Source organism: Daphnia magna, unplaced genomic scaffold (genome assembly GCF_020631705.1).
Source record: "Daphnia magna isolate NIES unplaced genomic scaffold, ASM2063170v1.1 Dm_contigs092, whole genome shotgun sequence".
Classification (NCBI taxonomy): Eukaryota; Metazoa; Arthropoda; class Branchiopoda; order Diplostraca; family Daphniidae; genus Daphnia; species Daphnia magna.
Window position 1 is genome coordinate 137,719 of NW_025533122.1, and position 15,738 is coordinate 153,456.

General features: G+C 31.9%; 1 protein-coding gene and 1 pseudogene across 1 annotated transcript; both read left to right on the plus strand.

Moving 5' to 3' along the window:
* Nucleotides 1-9,062: 9,062 nt before the first annotated feature.
* On the plus strand, nt 9,063-12,160 carry LOC116934946 (annotated as a pseudogene).
* A 640-nt stretch (nt 12,161-12,800) lies between these two features.
* Nucleotides 12,801-13,961, plus strand: LOC123477572. The gene has a single exon (XM_045180957.1). The coding sequence runs from the start codon at nt 12,927-12,929 to the stop codon at nt 13,959-13,961; it is 1,035 nt and encodes a 344-aa protein (XP_045036892.1). The 5' UTR covers nt 12,801-12,926.
* The last annotated feature ends 1,777 nt before the right edge of the window (nt 13,962-15,738 follow it).

Genomic DNA, 15,738 nt, shown 5'->3' on the forward strand with positions numbered 1-15,738 from the left:
ATTGTATCACAGTGTTTTCACATTGAATACAAGTATATTTGATCCTGTTTAAATATAGAAGTAAAAACTCATGGTATCACAGTGTATTCACATTGAATAAAAGTATATTTTATTCTCTTTACATGTAGAAGTATAAACTCACAATATAACAGTGTATTCACATTGAATACAAGTATATTTGATCCTGTTTACATATAGGAGTAAAAACTCATGGTATCACAGTTTATTCATATTGAATACAAGTATATTTGTTTCTGTTTACATGTAAAAATTAAAACTCATAATATAACAGTCTATTCACATTGAATACAAGTATACTTGATCCTGTTTACATATAGAAGTAAAAACTCATGGTATCACATGGTATTCACATTGAATTCAAGTATATTTGATTCTGTTTACATGTAGAAGTATAAACTCATAATATAACAGTGTATTCACATTGAATACAAGTATATTTGATCCTGTTTACATATAGAAGTAAAAACTCATGGTATCACAGTGTATTCACATTGAATACAAGTATATTTGATCCTGTTTACATATAGAAGTAAAAATTCATGGTATCGCAGTGTATTCACATTGAATACAAGAATATTTTATTCTCTTTACATGTAGAAGTATAAATTCATAATATAACAGTGTATTCACATTGAATACAAGTATATTTGATCCTGTTTACATATAGAAGTAAAAACTCATGGTATCAAAGTGTATTCACATTGAATACAAGTATATTTGATCCTGTTTACATATAGAAGTAAAAATTCATGGTATCACAGTGTATTCACATTGAATACAAGTATATTTGATCCTGTTTACATATAGAAGTAAAAATTCATGGTATCGCAGTGTATTCACATTGAATACAAGAATATTTTATTCTCTTTACATGTAGAAGTATAAATTCATAATATAACAGTGTATTCACATTGAATACAAGTATATTTGATCCTGTTTACATATAGAAGTAAAAACTCATGGTATCAAAGTGTATTCACATTGAATACAAGTATATTTGATTCTGTTTACATGTAGAAGTATAAACTCATAATATAACAGTGTATTCTCATTGAATACAAGTATATTTGATTCTGTTTACATGTAGAAGTTTAAACTCATAATATAACAGTGTATTCACATTGAATACAAGTATATTTGATCCTTTTTACATATAGAAGTAAAAACTCATGGTATCACAGTGTATTCACATTGAATACAAGTATATTTGATCCTGTTTACATATAGAAGTAAAAACTCATGGTATCACAGTGTATTCACATTGAATACAAGTATATTTTATTCTCTTTACATGTAGAAGTATAAACTTATAATATAACAGTGTATTCACATTGAATACAAGTATATTTGATCCTGTTTAAATATAGAAATAAAAACTCATGGTATAACAGTGTATTCCCATTAAATACAAGTATATTTGATTCTGTTTACATGTAGAAGTATTAACTCATAATATAACAGTGTATTCACATTAAATACAAGTATATTTGATCCTATTTACATATAGAAGTAAAAACTCATTGTATCACAGTGTTTTCACATTGAATACAAGTATATTTGATCCTGTTTACATATAGAAGTAAAAACTCATGGTATCACAGTGTATTCACATTGAATAAAAGTATATTTTATTCTCTTTACATGTAGAAGTATAAACTCACAATATAACAGTGTATTCACATTGAATACAAGTATATTTGATCCTGTTTACATATAGGAGTAAAAACTCATGGTATCACAGTTTATTCATATTGAATACAAGTATATTTGTTTCTGTTTACATGTAAAAATTTAAACTCATAATATAACAGTGTATTCACATTGAATACAAGTATACTTGATCCTGTTTACATATAGAAGTAAAAACTCATGGTATCACATGGTATTCACATTAAATTCAAGTATATTTGATTCTGTTTACATGTAGAAGTATAAACTCATAATATAACAGTGTATTCACATTGAATACAAGTATATTTGATCCTGTTTACATATAGAAGTAAAAACTCATGGTATCACAGTGTATTCACATTGAATACAAGTATATTTGATCCTGTTTACATATAGAAGTAAAAATTCATGGTATCGCAGTGTATTCACATTGAATACAAGTATATTTTATTCTCTTTACATGTAGAAGTATAAACTTATAATATAACAGTGTATTCACATTGAATACAAGTATATTTGATGCTGTTTACATATAGAAATAAAAACTCATGGTATAACAGTGTATTCCCATTAAATACAAGTATATTTGATTCTGTTTACATGTAGAAGTATTAACTCATAATATAACAGTGTATTCACATTAAATACAAGTATATTTGATCCTGTTTACATATAGAAGTAAAAACTCATTGTATCACAGTGTTTTCACATTGAATACAAGTATATTTGATCCTGTTTAAATATAGAAGTAAAAACTCATGGTATCACAGTGTATTCACATTGAATAAAAGTATATTTTATTCTCTTTACATGTAGAAGTATAAACTCACAATATAACAGTGTATTCACATTGAATACAAGTATATTTGATCCTGTTTACATATAGGAGTAAAAACTCATGGTATCACAGTTTATTCATATTGAATACAAGTATATTTGTTTCTGTTTACATGTAAAAATTAAAACTCATAATATAACAGTCTATTCACATTGAATACAAGTATACTTGATCCTGTTTACATATAGAAGTAAAAACTCATGGTATCACATGGTATTCACATTGAATTCAAGTATATTTGATTCTGTTTACATGTAGAAGTATAAACTCATAATATAACAGTGTATTCACATTGAATACAAGTATATTTGATCCTGTTTACATATAGAAGTAAAAACTCATGGTATCACAGTGTATTCACATTGAATACAAGTATATTTGATCCTGTTTACATATAGAAGTAAAAATTCATGGTATCGCAGTGTATTCACATTGAATACAAGAATATTTTATTCTCTTTACATGTAGAAGTATAAATTCATAATATAACAGTGTATTCACATTGAATACAAGTATATTTGATCCTGTTTACATATAGAAGTAAAAACTCATGGTATCAAAGTGTATTCACATTGAATACAAGTATATTTGATTCTGTTTACATGTAGAAGTATAAACTCATAATATAACAGTGTATTCTCATTGAATACAAGTATATTTGATTCTGTTTACATGTAGAAGTTTAAACTCATAATATAACAGTGTATTCACATTGAATACAAGTATATTTGATCCTTTTTACATATAGAAGTAAAAACTCATGGTATCACAGTGTATTCACATTGAATACAAGTATATTTGATCCTGTTTACATATAGAAGTAAAAACTCATGGTATCACAGTGTATTCACATTGAATACAAGTATATTTTATTCTCTTTACATGTAGAAGTATAAACTTATAATATAACAGTGTATTCACATTGAATACAAGTATATTTGATCCTGTTTACATATAGAAATAAAAACTCATGGTATAACAGTGTATTCCCATTAAATACAAGTATATTTGATTCTGTTTACATGTAGAAGTATTAACTCATAATATAACAGTGTATTCACATTAAATACAAGTATATTTGATCCTGTTTACATATAGAAGTAAAAACTCATTGTATCACAGTGTTTTCACATTGAATACAAGTATATTTGATCCTGTTTACATATAGAAGTAAAAACTCATGGTATCACAGTGTATTCACATTGAATAAAGGTATATTTTATTCTCTTTACATGTAGAAGTATAAACTCACAATATAACAGTGTATTCACATTGAATACAAGTATATTTGATCCTGTTTACATATAGGAGTAAAAACTCATGGTATCACAGTTTATTCATATTGAATACAAGTATATTTGTTTCTGTTTACATGTAAAAATTTAAACTCATAATATAACAGTGTATTCACATTGAATACAAGTATACTTGATCCTGTTTACATATAGAAGTAAAAACTCATGGTATCACATGGTATTCACATTGAATTCAAGTATATTTGATTCTGTTTACATGTAGAAGTATAAACTCATAATATAACAGTGTATTCACATTGAATACAAGTATATTTGATCCTGTTTACATATAGAAGTAAAAACTCATGGTATCACAGTGTATTCACATTGAATACAAGTATATTTGATCCTGTTTACATATAGAAGTAAAAATTCATGGTATCGCAGTGTATTCACATTGAATACAAGAATATTTTATTCTCTTTACATGTAGAAGTATAAATTCATAATATAACAGTGTATTCACATTGAATACAAGTATATTTGATCCTGTTTACATATAGAAGTAAAAACTCATGGTATCACAGTGTATTCACATTGAATACAAGTATATTTGATTCTGTTTACATGTAGAAGTATAAACTCATAATATAACAGTGTATTCTCATTGAATACAAGTATATTTGATTCTGTTTACATGTAGAAGTTTAAACTCATAATATAACAGTGTATTCACATTGAATACAAGTATATTTGATCCTGTTTACATATAGAAGTAAAAACTCATGGTATCACAGTGTATTCACATTGAATACAAGTATATTTGATCCTGTTTACATTTAGAAGTAAAAACTCATGGTATCACAGTGTATTCACATTGAATACAAGAATATTTTATTCTCTTAACATGTAGAAGTATTAACTCATAATATAACAGTGTATTCACATTGAATACAAGTATATTTGATCCTGTTTACATATAGAAGTAAAAACTCATGGTATCACAGTGTATTCAAATTGAATACAAGTATATTTGATCCTATTTACATATAGAAGGAAAAACTCATGGTATAAAAGTATATTCACATTGAATACAAGTATATTTGATTCTGTTTACATGTAGAAGTATAAACTCATAATATAACAGTGTATTCACATTGAATACAAGTATATTTGATCCTGTTTACATGTAGAAGTATCAACTCATAATATAACAGTGTATTCACATTGAATACAAGTATATTTGATCCTGTTTACATATAGAAGTAAAAACTCATGGTATCACAGTGTATTCACATTGAATACAAGTATATTTGATGCTGTTTACATATAGAAATAAAAACTCATGGTATAACAGTGTATTCCCATTAAATACAAGTATATTTGATTCTGTTTACATGTAGAAGTATTAACTCATAATATAACAGTGTATTCACATTAAATACAAGTATATTTGATCCTGTTTACATATAGAAGTAAAAACTCATTGTATCACAGTGTTTTCACATTGAATACAAGTATATTTGATCCTGTTTAAATATAGAAGTAAAAACTCATGGTATCACAGTGTATTCACATTGAATAAAAGTATATTTTATTCTCTTTACATGTAGAAGTATAAACTCACAATATAACAGTGTATTCACATTGAATACAAGTATATTTGATCCTGTTTACATATAGGAGTAAAAACTCATGGTATCACAGTTTATTCATATTGAATACAAGTATATTTGTTTCTGTTTACATGTAAAAATTAAAACTCATAATATAACAGTCTATTCACATTGAATACAAGTATACTTGATCCTGTTTACATATAGAAGTAAAAACTCATGGTATCACATGGTATTCACATTGAATTCAAGTATATTTGATTCTGTTTACATGTAGAAGTATAAACTCATAATATAACAGTGTATTCACATTGAATACAAGTATATTTGATCCTGTTTACATATAGAAGTAAAAACTCATGGTATCACAGTGTATTCACATTGAATACAAGTATATTTGATCCTGTTTACATATAGAAGTAAAAATTCATGGTATCGCAGTGTATTCACATTGAATACAAGAATATTTTATTCTCTTTACATGTAGAAGTATAAATTCATAATATAACAGTGTATTCACATTGAATACAAGTATATTTGATCCTGTTTACATATAGAAGTAAAAACTCATGGTATCAAAGTGTATTCACATTGAATACAAGTATATTTGATTCTGTTTACATGTAGAAGTATAAACTCATAATATAACAGTGTATTCTCATTGAATACAAGTATATTTGATTCTGTTTACATGTAGAAGTTTAAACTCATAATATAACAGTGTATTCACATTGAATACAAGTATATTTGATCCTTTTTACATATAGAAGTAAAAACTCATGGTATCACAGTGTATTCACATTGAATACAAGTATATTTGATCCTGTTTACATATAGAAGTAAAAACTCATGGTATCACAGTGTATTCACATTGAATACAAGTATATTTTATTCTCTTTACATGTAGAAGTATAAACTTATAATATAACAGTGTATTCACATTGAATACAAGTATATTTGATCCTGTTTACATATAGAAATAAAAACTCATGGTATAACAGTGTATTCCCATTAAATACAAGTATATTTGATTCTGTTTACATGTAGAAGTATTAACTCATAATATAACAGTGTATTCACATTAAATACAAGTATATTTGATCCTGTTTACATATAGAAGTAAAAACTCATTGTATCACAGTGTTTTCACATTGAATACAAGTATATTTGATCCTGTTTACATATAGAAGTAAAAACTCATGGTATCACAGTGTATTCACATTGAATAAAGGTATATTTTATTCTCTTTACATGTAGAAGTATAAACTCACAATATAACAGTGTATTCACATTGAATACAAGTATATTTGATCCTGTTTACATATAGGAGTAAAAACTCATGGTATCACAGTTTATTCATATTGAATACAAGTATATTTGTTTCTGTTTACATGTAAAAATTTAAACTCATAATATAACAGTGTATTCACATTGAATACAAGTATACTTGATCCTGTTTACATATAGAAGTAAAAACTCATGGTATCACATGGTATTCACATTGAATTCAAGTATATTTGATTCTGTTTACATGTAGAAGTATAAACTCATAATATAACAGTGTATTCACATTGAATACAAGTATATTTGATCCTGTTTACATATAGAAGTAAAAACTCATGGTATCACAGTGTATTCACATTGAATACAAGTATATTTGATCCTGTTTACATATAGAAGTAAAAATTCATGGTATCGCAGTGTATTCACATTGAATACAAGAATATTTTATTCTCTTTACATGTAGAAGTATAAATTCATAATATAACAGTGTATTCACATTGAATACAAGTATATTTGATCCTGTTTACATATAGAAGTAAAAACTCATGGTATCACAGTGTATTCACATTGAATACAAGTATATTTGATTCTGTTTACATGTAGAAGTATAAACTCATAATATAACAGTGTATTCTCATTGAATACAAGTATATTTGATTCTGTTTACATGTAGAAGTTTAAACTCATAATATAACAGTGTATTCACATTGAATACAAGTATATTTGATCCTGTTTACATATAGAAGTAAAAACTCATGGTATCACAGTGTATTCACATTGAATACAAGTATATTTGATCCTGTTTACATTTAGAAGTAAAAACTCATGGTATCACAGTGTATTCACATTGAATACAAGAATATTTTATTCTCTTAACATGTAGAAGTATTAACTCATAATATAACAGTGTATTCACATTGAATACAAGTATATTTGATCCTGTTTACATATAGAAGTAAAAACTCATGGTATCACAGTGTATTCAAATTGAATACAAGTATATTTGATCCTATTTACATATAGAAGGAAAAACTCATGGTATAAAAGTATATTCACATTGAATACAAGTATATTTGATTCTGTTTACATGTAGAAGTATAAACTCATAATATAACAGTGTATTCACATTGAATACAAGTATATTTGATCCTGTTTACATGTAGAAGTATCAACTCATAATATAACAGTGTATTCACATTGAATACAAGTATATTTGATCCTGTTTACATATAGAAGTAAAAACTCATGGTATCACAGTGTATTCACATTGAATACAAGTATATTTGATCCTGTTTACATTTAGAAGTAAAAACTCATGGTATCACAGTGTATTCACATTGAATACAAGAATATTTTATTCTCTTTACATGTAGAAGTATTAACTCATAATATAACAGTGTATTCACATTGAATACAAGTATATTTGATCCTGTTTACATATAGAAGTAAAAACTCATGGTATCACAGTGTATTCAAATTGAATACAAGTATATTTGATCCTATTTACATATAGAAGGAAAAACTCATGGTATAAAAGTGTATTCACATTGAATACAAGTATATTTGATTCTGTTTACATGTAGAAGTATAAACTCATAATATAACAGTGTATTCACATTGAATACAAGTATATTTGATCCTGTTTACATGTAGAAGTATCAACTCATAATATAACAGTGTATTCACATTGAATACAAGTATATTTGATCCTGTTTACATATAGAAGTAAAAACTCATGGTATCACAGTGTATTCACATTGAATACAAGTATATTTGATTCTGTTTACATATAGAAGTAAATACTCATGGTATCACAGTGTATTCACATTGAATACAAGTATATTTGATTCTGTTTACATGTAGAAGTATAAACTCATAATATAACAGTGTATTCACATTGAATACAAGTATATTTGATCCTGTTTACATGTAGAAGTAAAAACTCATGGTATCACAGTGTATTCACATTGAATACAAGTATATTTGATCCTGTTTACATGTAGAAGTATAAACTCATAATATAACAGTGTATTCACATTGAATACAAGTGTATTTGATCCTGTTTTATTATAAATCATTATAATCACATGATTACGTTAGTGAACGTAATAGAAAAGTATACTTTTCAAAAGGTGTAACCACCATTGAAAAGTTAACACTTTTCTATGGAATGAATGGTTCGTAAACCATTCGATAATCATTACGAAGTATTTGATTAGCTGGCAGCAGTGTACAGACACTGCTACAGACGAACATTCACAAGCGAAGCCTAGCTCAGAAAATACGTAATTTTCCAGAAACTCAAAAAAGTTTTTCCATAAATAATAGAAGAATTCATAGTTTTCCAATTAGTGACACTTTCTAAGTCAATTCCCAACGCGGATCATCAACACCACCAAGTGTCACAATGGCAACACCATTTTTAGAAGACGACTGGGAGACACTATCAAAAGAAGATTTAGCAGCATGCCGAGCAAAGCTACTTGGATTCACCGAAGGTGTCCCAGACAGCAATAACGAGTTAAAAGAGGTACAACAAGCTTGATTAAATACCTCGGGACAATAATTTGGATGCACATGTATGAGTGTATGACGTTCGTGTGTGTGTGTCAGAATCGGTCAAACTCCCAACACCACGTTTTACCGCTGGCTGCATGAAAGTCTGGCTGCATGAAAGTCATGAGCCTTTTACAAACTAATTAGCCACAAACCAACCAACCAATCGAATGTGTATAGTTTTGAACTAAATGCCCTTTAAGAACTGGTTCGTTAATTGAGGAAAAGTTGAACTGCACGTCTTTGGTGAATTGTTGAACAGCTGCATGTTTATAGTCATGAGCTAAGCTGCATGTTTATAGTCATGAGCGAAGCCGCATGTTCAAAGTCATGAGTTCAAACACAGTTGCCTGTTGACAGTCAGGAACTGAGCTGCATGTGGGAAGTCATGAGCTCCAACACAGTTGCCTGTTAACAGTCAGGAACTAAGCCACGTGTTTATAGTCATGGGCTCAAACACATTTGTCTGTTGACACTCAGGTTTTCCAAGGCGCAAACTTATTCAATCGTATGGCAGTCAAAAATGAATAAACTGACACACACACACACGCAACAACAACAAACCTATTATTAAGAATATTTTTGTTAGCCAAACAAACAGAATTTGTAGCTAATAGTTTCCTCCTACTTTGCTTTCTTACAGCAATTGGAAACATTGGGGAAGATCATGATTCCTTTACAAAATGGAATACTTGAAGCAGTGGCAGTGATTGCAACCGTGGAAGAAGGAAATACCAAAACGGCAGCAAAAAATGCACTAGCGCAGCTCAGAAAGGCAGATGAGGAATCACGCAAAAAAATTTTCTTTCTTCAAGTCTGGAAGAAACATGGCCGACCGATAGCTGTTAAATACAGCAGAAGGAAGAAGGGAGAATACATGGACAATGATTTGGCCAAAGTATTAGAGGATCAGGACAAGATTGATTACAAACGCGAACGCGACCGTGAGCTGGCCAAGGAACGTTCAGCTGCACAGGCAAAACGATTCAAGGGCAATCCACAACACGGTCATTCTGGAGCTGGACCGTCTGGAGGCTATCGAGGAGTACATGCTCCAAGAGGACGCGGAGGCTACTTTCGAGGTGGAAAACAGATGACGGCAAAAGAAGAAAGGAAATGTTATCTGTGTGGAGCAACGGATCATTTTGTCAGAAACTGTTCTAAAAACACCCACAAGGGGTAATTACTTTTGAGTAAACCAATACAATTGCCATTACAGTTTGTGATTATGCAATAACACATCGAGCCTTAATTGTCATTATTCATAAACAAATACAACTCGTTCTTACAGGAATCCAACTGAAATTATTGAATCTACTTCTGACCACGAAGTGTCAGTAACAGTTAATCCGCACAACATGTTCAGCATTGATGAAAAAGAAAGGGAACAAAAAGCCTTCTTTCCAGGATCTATCCACTCGGAAGAGGTTCGCGAATTTTGGCAAACAAATCTCAAAGCTGGAGAGTGGGTCATGGACACATTAAAAAATGGGTACGTCATTCCTTTTGAGAAGTTCCCTGAAGCCTACGAAGAACCCAATAACGCATCAGCTTATCAGAACTTAAGCTTCGTTTATAAGGCCGTTGCTGATCTCAAAAAGTTGGGAATCGTCAAATTCGTTGACTACAAACCACACTGCGTGTCCCCCTTGACAGTGTCGTTAAAGACAGGAATGGACGGTTCGAAGAAGAAGAGACTTTGCTGGGACGGGTCTAGATGTGTAAATCTGTGCATCAAGGAGCAAAAAGTAACGCTCTCACACTTTCAGCGAGCCCTGGAATTAACGCGAGACCAAGACTACCAGATAACTTATGATCTGAAGGCGGCTTACCACCATATAAAAATCCACCCATCTCAGACAAAGTTCCTCGGCGCAGCCATACCAAAAATGAACGGTGGGACTCAATATTTCATTTTTCTCTTTCTTCCTTTTGGACTTTCTTCCGCTGTCCACTGCATTACAAAGATTCTTAAACCGGTAAACGCTTATTTACACGAGAAAGGAATACGTCACTCCATTTATTTGGACGACGGCAGAATAACAGCAGCTTCACAGTGCCAAGCAGAAGAGCATCGCGTATTTGTTTACGATGTTTTACAAAAGTCCGGATTTATTATTGAAACCAAGAAATCTGATCAAAAAAGGTGACGCAAATAAATCTGAGGAATACTTGGGCTTCATCATTGACACCGGCAGCATGACGGTCCGACTTGGAGAAACAAAAAAGCAGCTAATCTTACGACAAGTAGAGGAAACGATTGACTATGGGTCAAAGCCTATTTTGGCCAGGGATCTTGCTAGCACACTTGGAAAAATGGTAGCTATGGAGCCGGCTCTAGGACCAGTTGTCATCATGGCAGCAAGAGCAGCATACATCGATTTGGACAAGGCCGTCCAGCAACGAGGATGGGGTACACGTTTGGTCATGAGTGAAGAGTCTATCAAAGGGATGAAATTCATTGTCGAGAATTGCTACAAGTTTGACAATTCTCCTATCCGATCGGCAACCACCGAACTATCGGTTCTGTCAATCATTGGCCCCCCAAGCTCTTTCATGAAGCAAAGCTTTGTTGCAAACCACGCTCGTACAAAGGAAGAGAAGATTTGGGCCAGCGACGCCTCTGGTTTTGCTACTTGCGCTTATTCTATCAAAGGCGAACATCTTTATTTTCGGGGCATGCTGAGGGAGTTTGAACGAAAATTGTCATCTGGACATAGGGAACTAATAGCAGTCACAAGGACCCTAGAGTACTACGAACGGAACGGTGTGTCCACCGGCAAAGCAACGACTATCTACTGGCTCACAGACAGCCAAAACATGGCTACTTTCTTGACAAAAGGATCAGGGAAGAGACACATTCAGAGTGAAGTGTTTCGGATTATGGTCTTGTGCCAAAGACTCAACATTAGAATAATTCCGATTCACCTGTTACGTGATGATCCTCGCATCCAGATAGCAGACGATGGCTCAAAGACAACCGATACGGACGATTGGCAAGTGTACGTTGAAACTTACCAGAAATTAATAACAAGTACAAGTTCACGATTGATCTTTTCGCATCGGATCGTAACAAAAAGTGCCAGAGATTCTTTTCAAATTTCTATTGTCACGACACGTCTGGCATTGACGCCTTTTCACATTCGTGGGAGGACGAAGTGGCATGGATATGCCCACCCATCAGAGAAGTGATTCAAATTATTAAAAGACTAAAGACATCAAAGACCAATGGGGTACTTTTTGTGCCTGAGTGGAGAACCGCGGATTATTGGGTCGAAATTTTCGACAGGGAAGGATGTCTGCTGTGGCCTTTTAAGTTTGTAGATACACACAAACCTTTCATTATCCAGAACAAATTTGACTCTTGATCCCCTCTTACAGGAAGAGTAAAATTTGATTTCCTTGCAATTGAATTTGATTCACACTAAAAAAAAAAAAAAAAAAACACCTCTGTGGTTTTTGTTTTATACTAAATTTTGTTTTTGTTTTCTACTGAAATTGGTTTTTTGTTTTCAATCGAATAAATTCAAGATAATTTACAAACACTAAACTTGAAAAAAAAAAAAAAAAAAGGGCAAACAAACAAACAAAACAAATCTGACAAATTGGCAAATTGTCGTCTGTTGCCGATTTATTGTTGATTTTTGTCGTCTGACAAATCACGTGTCTATTCCTCCTGTCACCACTAATTACAAGTTAATAATTATGGCGAATCAGAGCTCTGAAGCCGATTCATTCTCTCTCATTATTGAAACCAATTATGAGCCAAGTTTGTCTGCCGGTGCAGATGCGGCTCGTTACTATCTTTCTAAGTCCGTAAAAGACTCAACTAAACAGCAGTACACTCGTGTGTATGACATCTGGACAGACTTTTGTAAGAAGAACGGCGTACCAGAGTTCGGAGCCGATCATGAACAGTTGGCCGCCTGTCTCTCTCTCGTGATGCTGGAAGATGGATCGTATCCTAAAGTCGTGACACTGAGTGCAGCAATCGCACATGAATACCGCACCCGTATGCTACAATCACCGACCACCCACGAGACTATATCATTGCTTTTCCGCGGATTTCGTAATGAGCATCCCCAAACACGTGTCACCAAATCGCCTATAACCAAAGAGATCCTATCCAAAATGTACTCACACCTCTTCCGACCTGAACATGGAAGAGATGGATTAAGAGCGTCTGTTGTTCTCTGGAGAACGGTCTGGAGAATATCGTTGGAGTATTACACTCTCGGTCGGTTTAGCGACATAGCCAAGCTGCAAAAGAAAGACGTCGTCTATAAACCAACTCCGTCTCCGCATCTCAAGATTTTATTTAAAGGTGGAAAAAACGACCAGTATTCGGAGGGAAGCGAGAGGATTGTCGCTTCGAATTCTGACGACAAGATTTGCCCTGTCAAACTTACTATTAATTATTTTCAGTTTTTGGGGCCCATATACTCTGGTTATCTGGTCCCTTCTTGTACCCCAAAGAACACACCAAATCCGAACAAGGCAGTATCATACAGCGGAGCTCTATGCGACATGAAAAAACTGATGTCTACGTTGGGATATGACGCAAAACTTTACGGCGAGAACTCCGGAAAGAGAGGGGGAGCAACTACAGCCGCGGCCAACGGAGCAACTGATAAACAATTGAAACGTCTTGGAGGTTGGCGGTCTGATACGATGGCCGCTAAATATGTTGATCTCTCAATTAATAGTCGGATTTCAATGTCACAACTATTACAAAAATAATACTAATGATAATAAACTTAAAAAAAACAAAAACAAAAACAAAAACAAAAACAAAAACAAAAAAGGGTTCCATAGCTTGCCACTTTTAATTCAGGGTGTTCGGGGCGCGAACTACCCAGGGTGTTCGGGGCGCGAACTACCCGCTTGGAACCTATTTATCTGATAGAGAAATAGTTACAAGGCGTGATTATAAAGCATTATAATCACATGATTACGTTAGTGAACGTAATAGAAAAGTATACTTTTCAAAAGGTGTAACCACCATTGAAAAGTTAACACTTTTCTATGGAGTGAATGGTTCGTAAACCATTCGATAATCATTACGAAGTATTTGATTATCTGGCAGCAGTGTACAGACACTGCTACAGACGAACATTCACAAGCGAAGCCTAGCTCAGAAAACACGTAATTTCCCTCCCACCCAACCAATTACGTATCTAAGGCTTACTATTAGGGAACGAAAAACCCACTTCACGTGCTTAATTGGCCATCCATTTGCTAGGGAAAAGGTGTTCGGGGTGCGAACTACCCAGTGTGTTCGGGGCGCGAAGTACCCAGGGTGTTCGGGACGCGAACTACCCAGGGTGTTCGGGGCGTGAACTACCCGCTTGGAACCTATTTATCTGATAGAGAAATAGTTACAAGGCGTGATTATAAAGCATTATAATCACATGATTACGTTAGTGAACGTAATAGAAAAGTATACTTTTCAAAAGGTGTAACCACCATGTATTCACATTGAATACAAGAATATTTGATCCTGTTTACATATAGATCTAAAAACTCATGGTATAAAAGTGTATTCACATTGAATACAAGTATATTTGATCCTTTTTACATATAGAAGTAAAAACTCATGGTATTACAGTGTATTCACATTGAATACAGGTATATTTGATCCTGTTTACATATAGAAGTAAAACCTCATGGTATCACAGTGTATTCACATTGAATACAAGTATATTTGATTCTGTTTACATGTAGAAGTTTAAACTCATAATATAACAGTGTATTCACATTGAATACAAGTATACTTGATCCTGTTTACATATAGAAGTAAAAACTCATGGTATCACAGGGTATTCACATTGAATACAAGTATATTTGATTCTGTTTACATGTAGAAGTATAAACTCATAATATAACAGTGTATTCACATTGAATACAAGTATATTTGATCCTGTTTACATATAGAAGTAAAAACTCATGGTATCACAGTGTATTCACATTGAATACAAGTATATTTGATCCTGTTTACATATAGAAGTAAAAACTCATGGTATCACAGTGTATTCACATTGAATACAAGTATATTTGATTCTGTTTACATGTAGAAGTATAAACTCATAATATAACAGTGTATTCACATTGAATACAAGTATATTTGATCCTGTTTACATATAGAAGTAAAAACTCATGGTATCACAGTGTATTCACATTGAATACAAGAATATTTTATTCTCTTTACATGTACAAGTATAAACTCATAATATAACAGTGTATTCACATTGAAAACAAGTATATTTGATCCTGTTTACATATAGGAGTAAAAACTCATGGTATCACAGTTTATTCATATTGAATACAAGTATATTTGATTCTGTTTACATGTAAAAATTTAAACTCATAATATAACAGTGTATTCACATTGAATACAAGTATATTTGATCCTTTTTACATATAGAAGTAAAAACTCATGGTATTACAGTGTATTCACATTGAATACAAGTATATTTGATCCTGTTTACATATAGAAGTAAAAACTCATGGTATCACA

What these genes read in the sequence shown, in the direction of transcription:
- LOC123477572 (XM_045180957.1), top strand. Translation starts at nt 12,927, where the DNA reads ATGGCGAATCAGAGCTCTGAAGCCGATTCATTCTCTCTCATTATTGAA.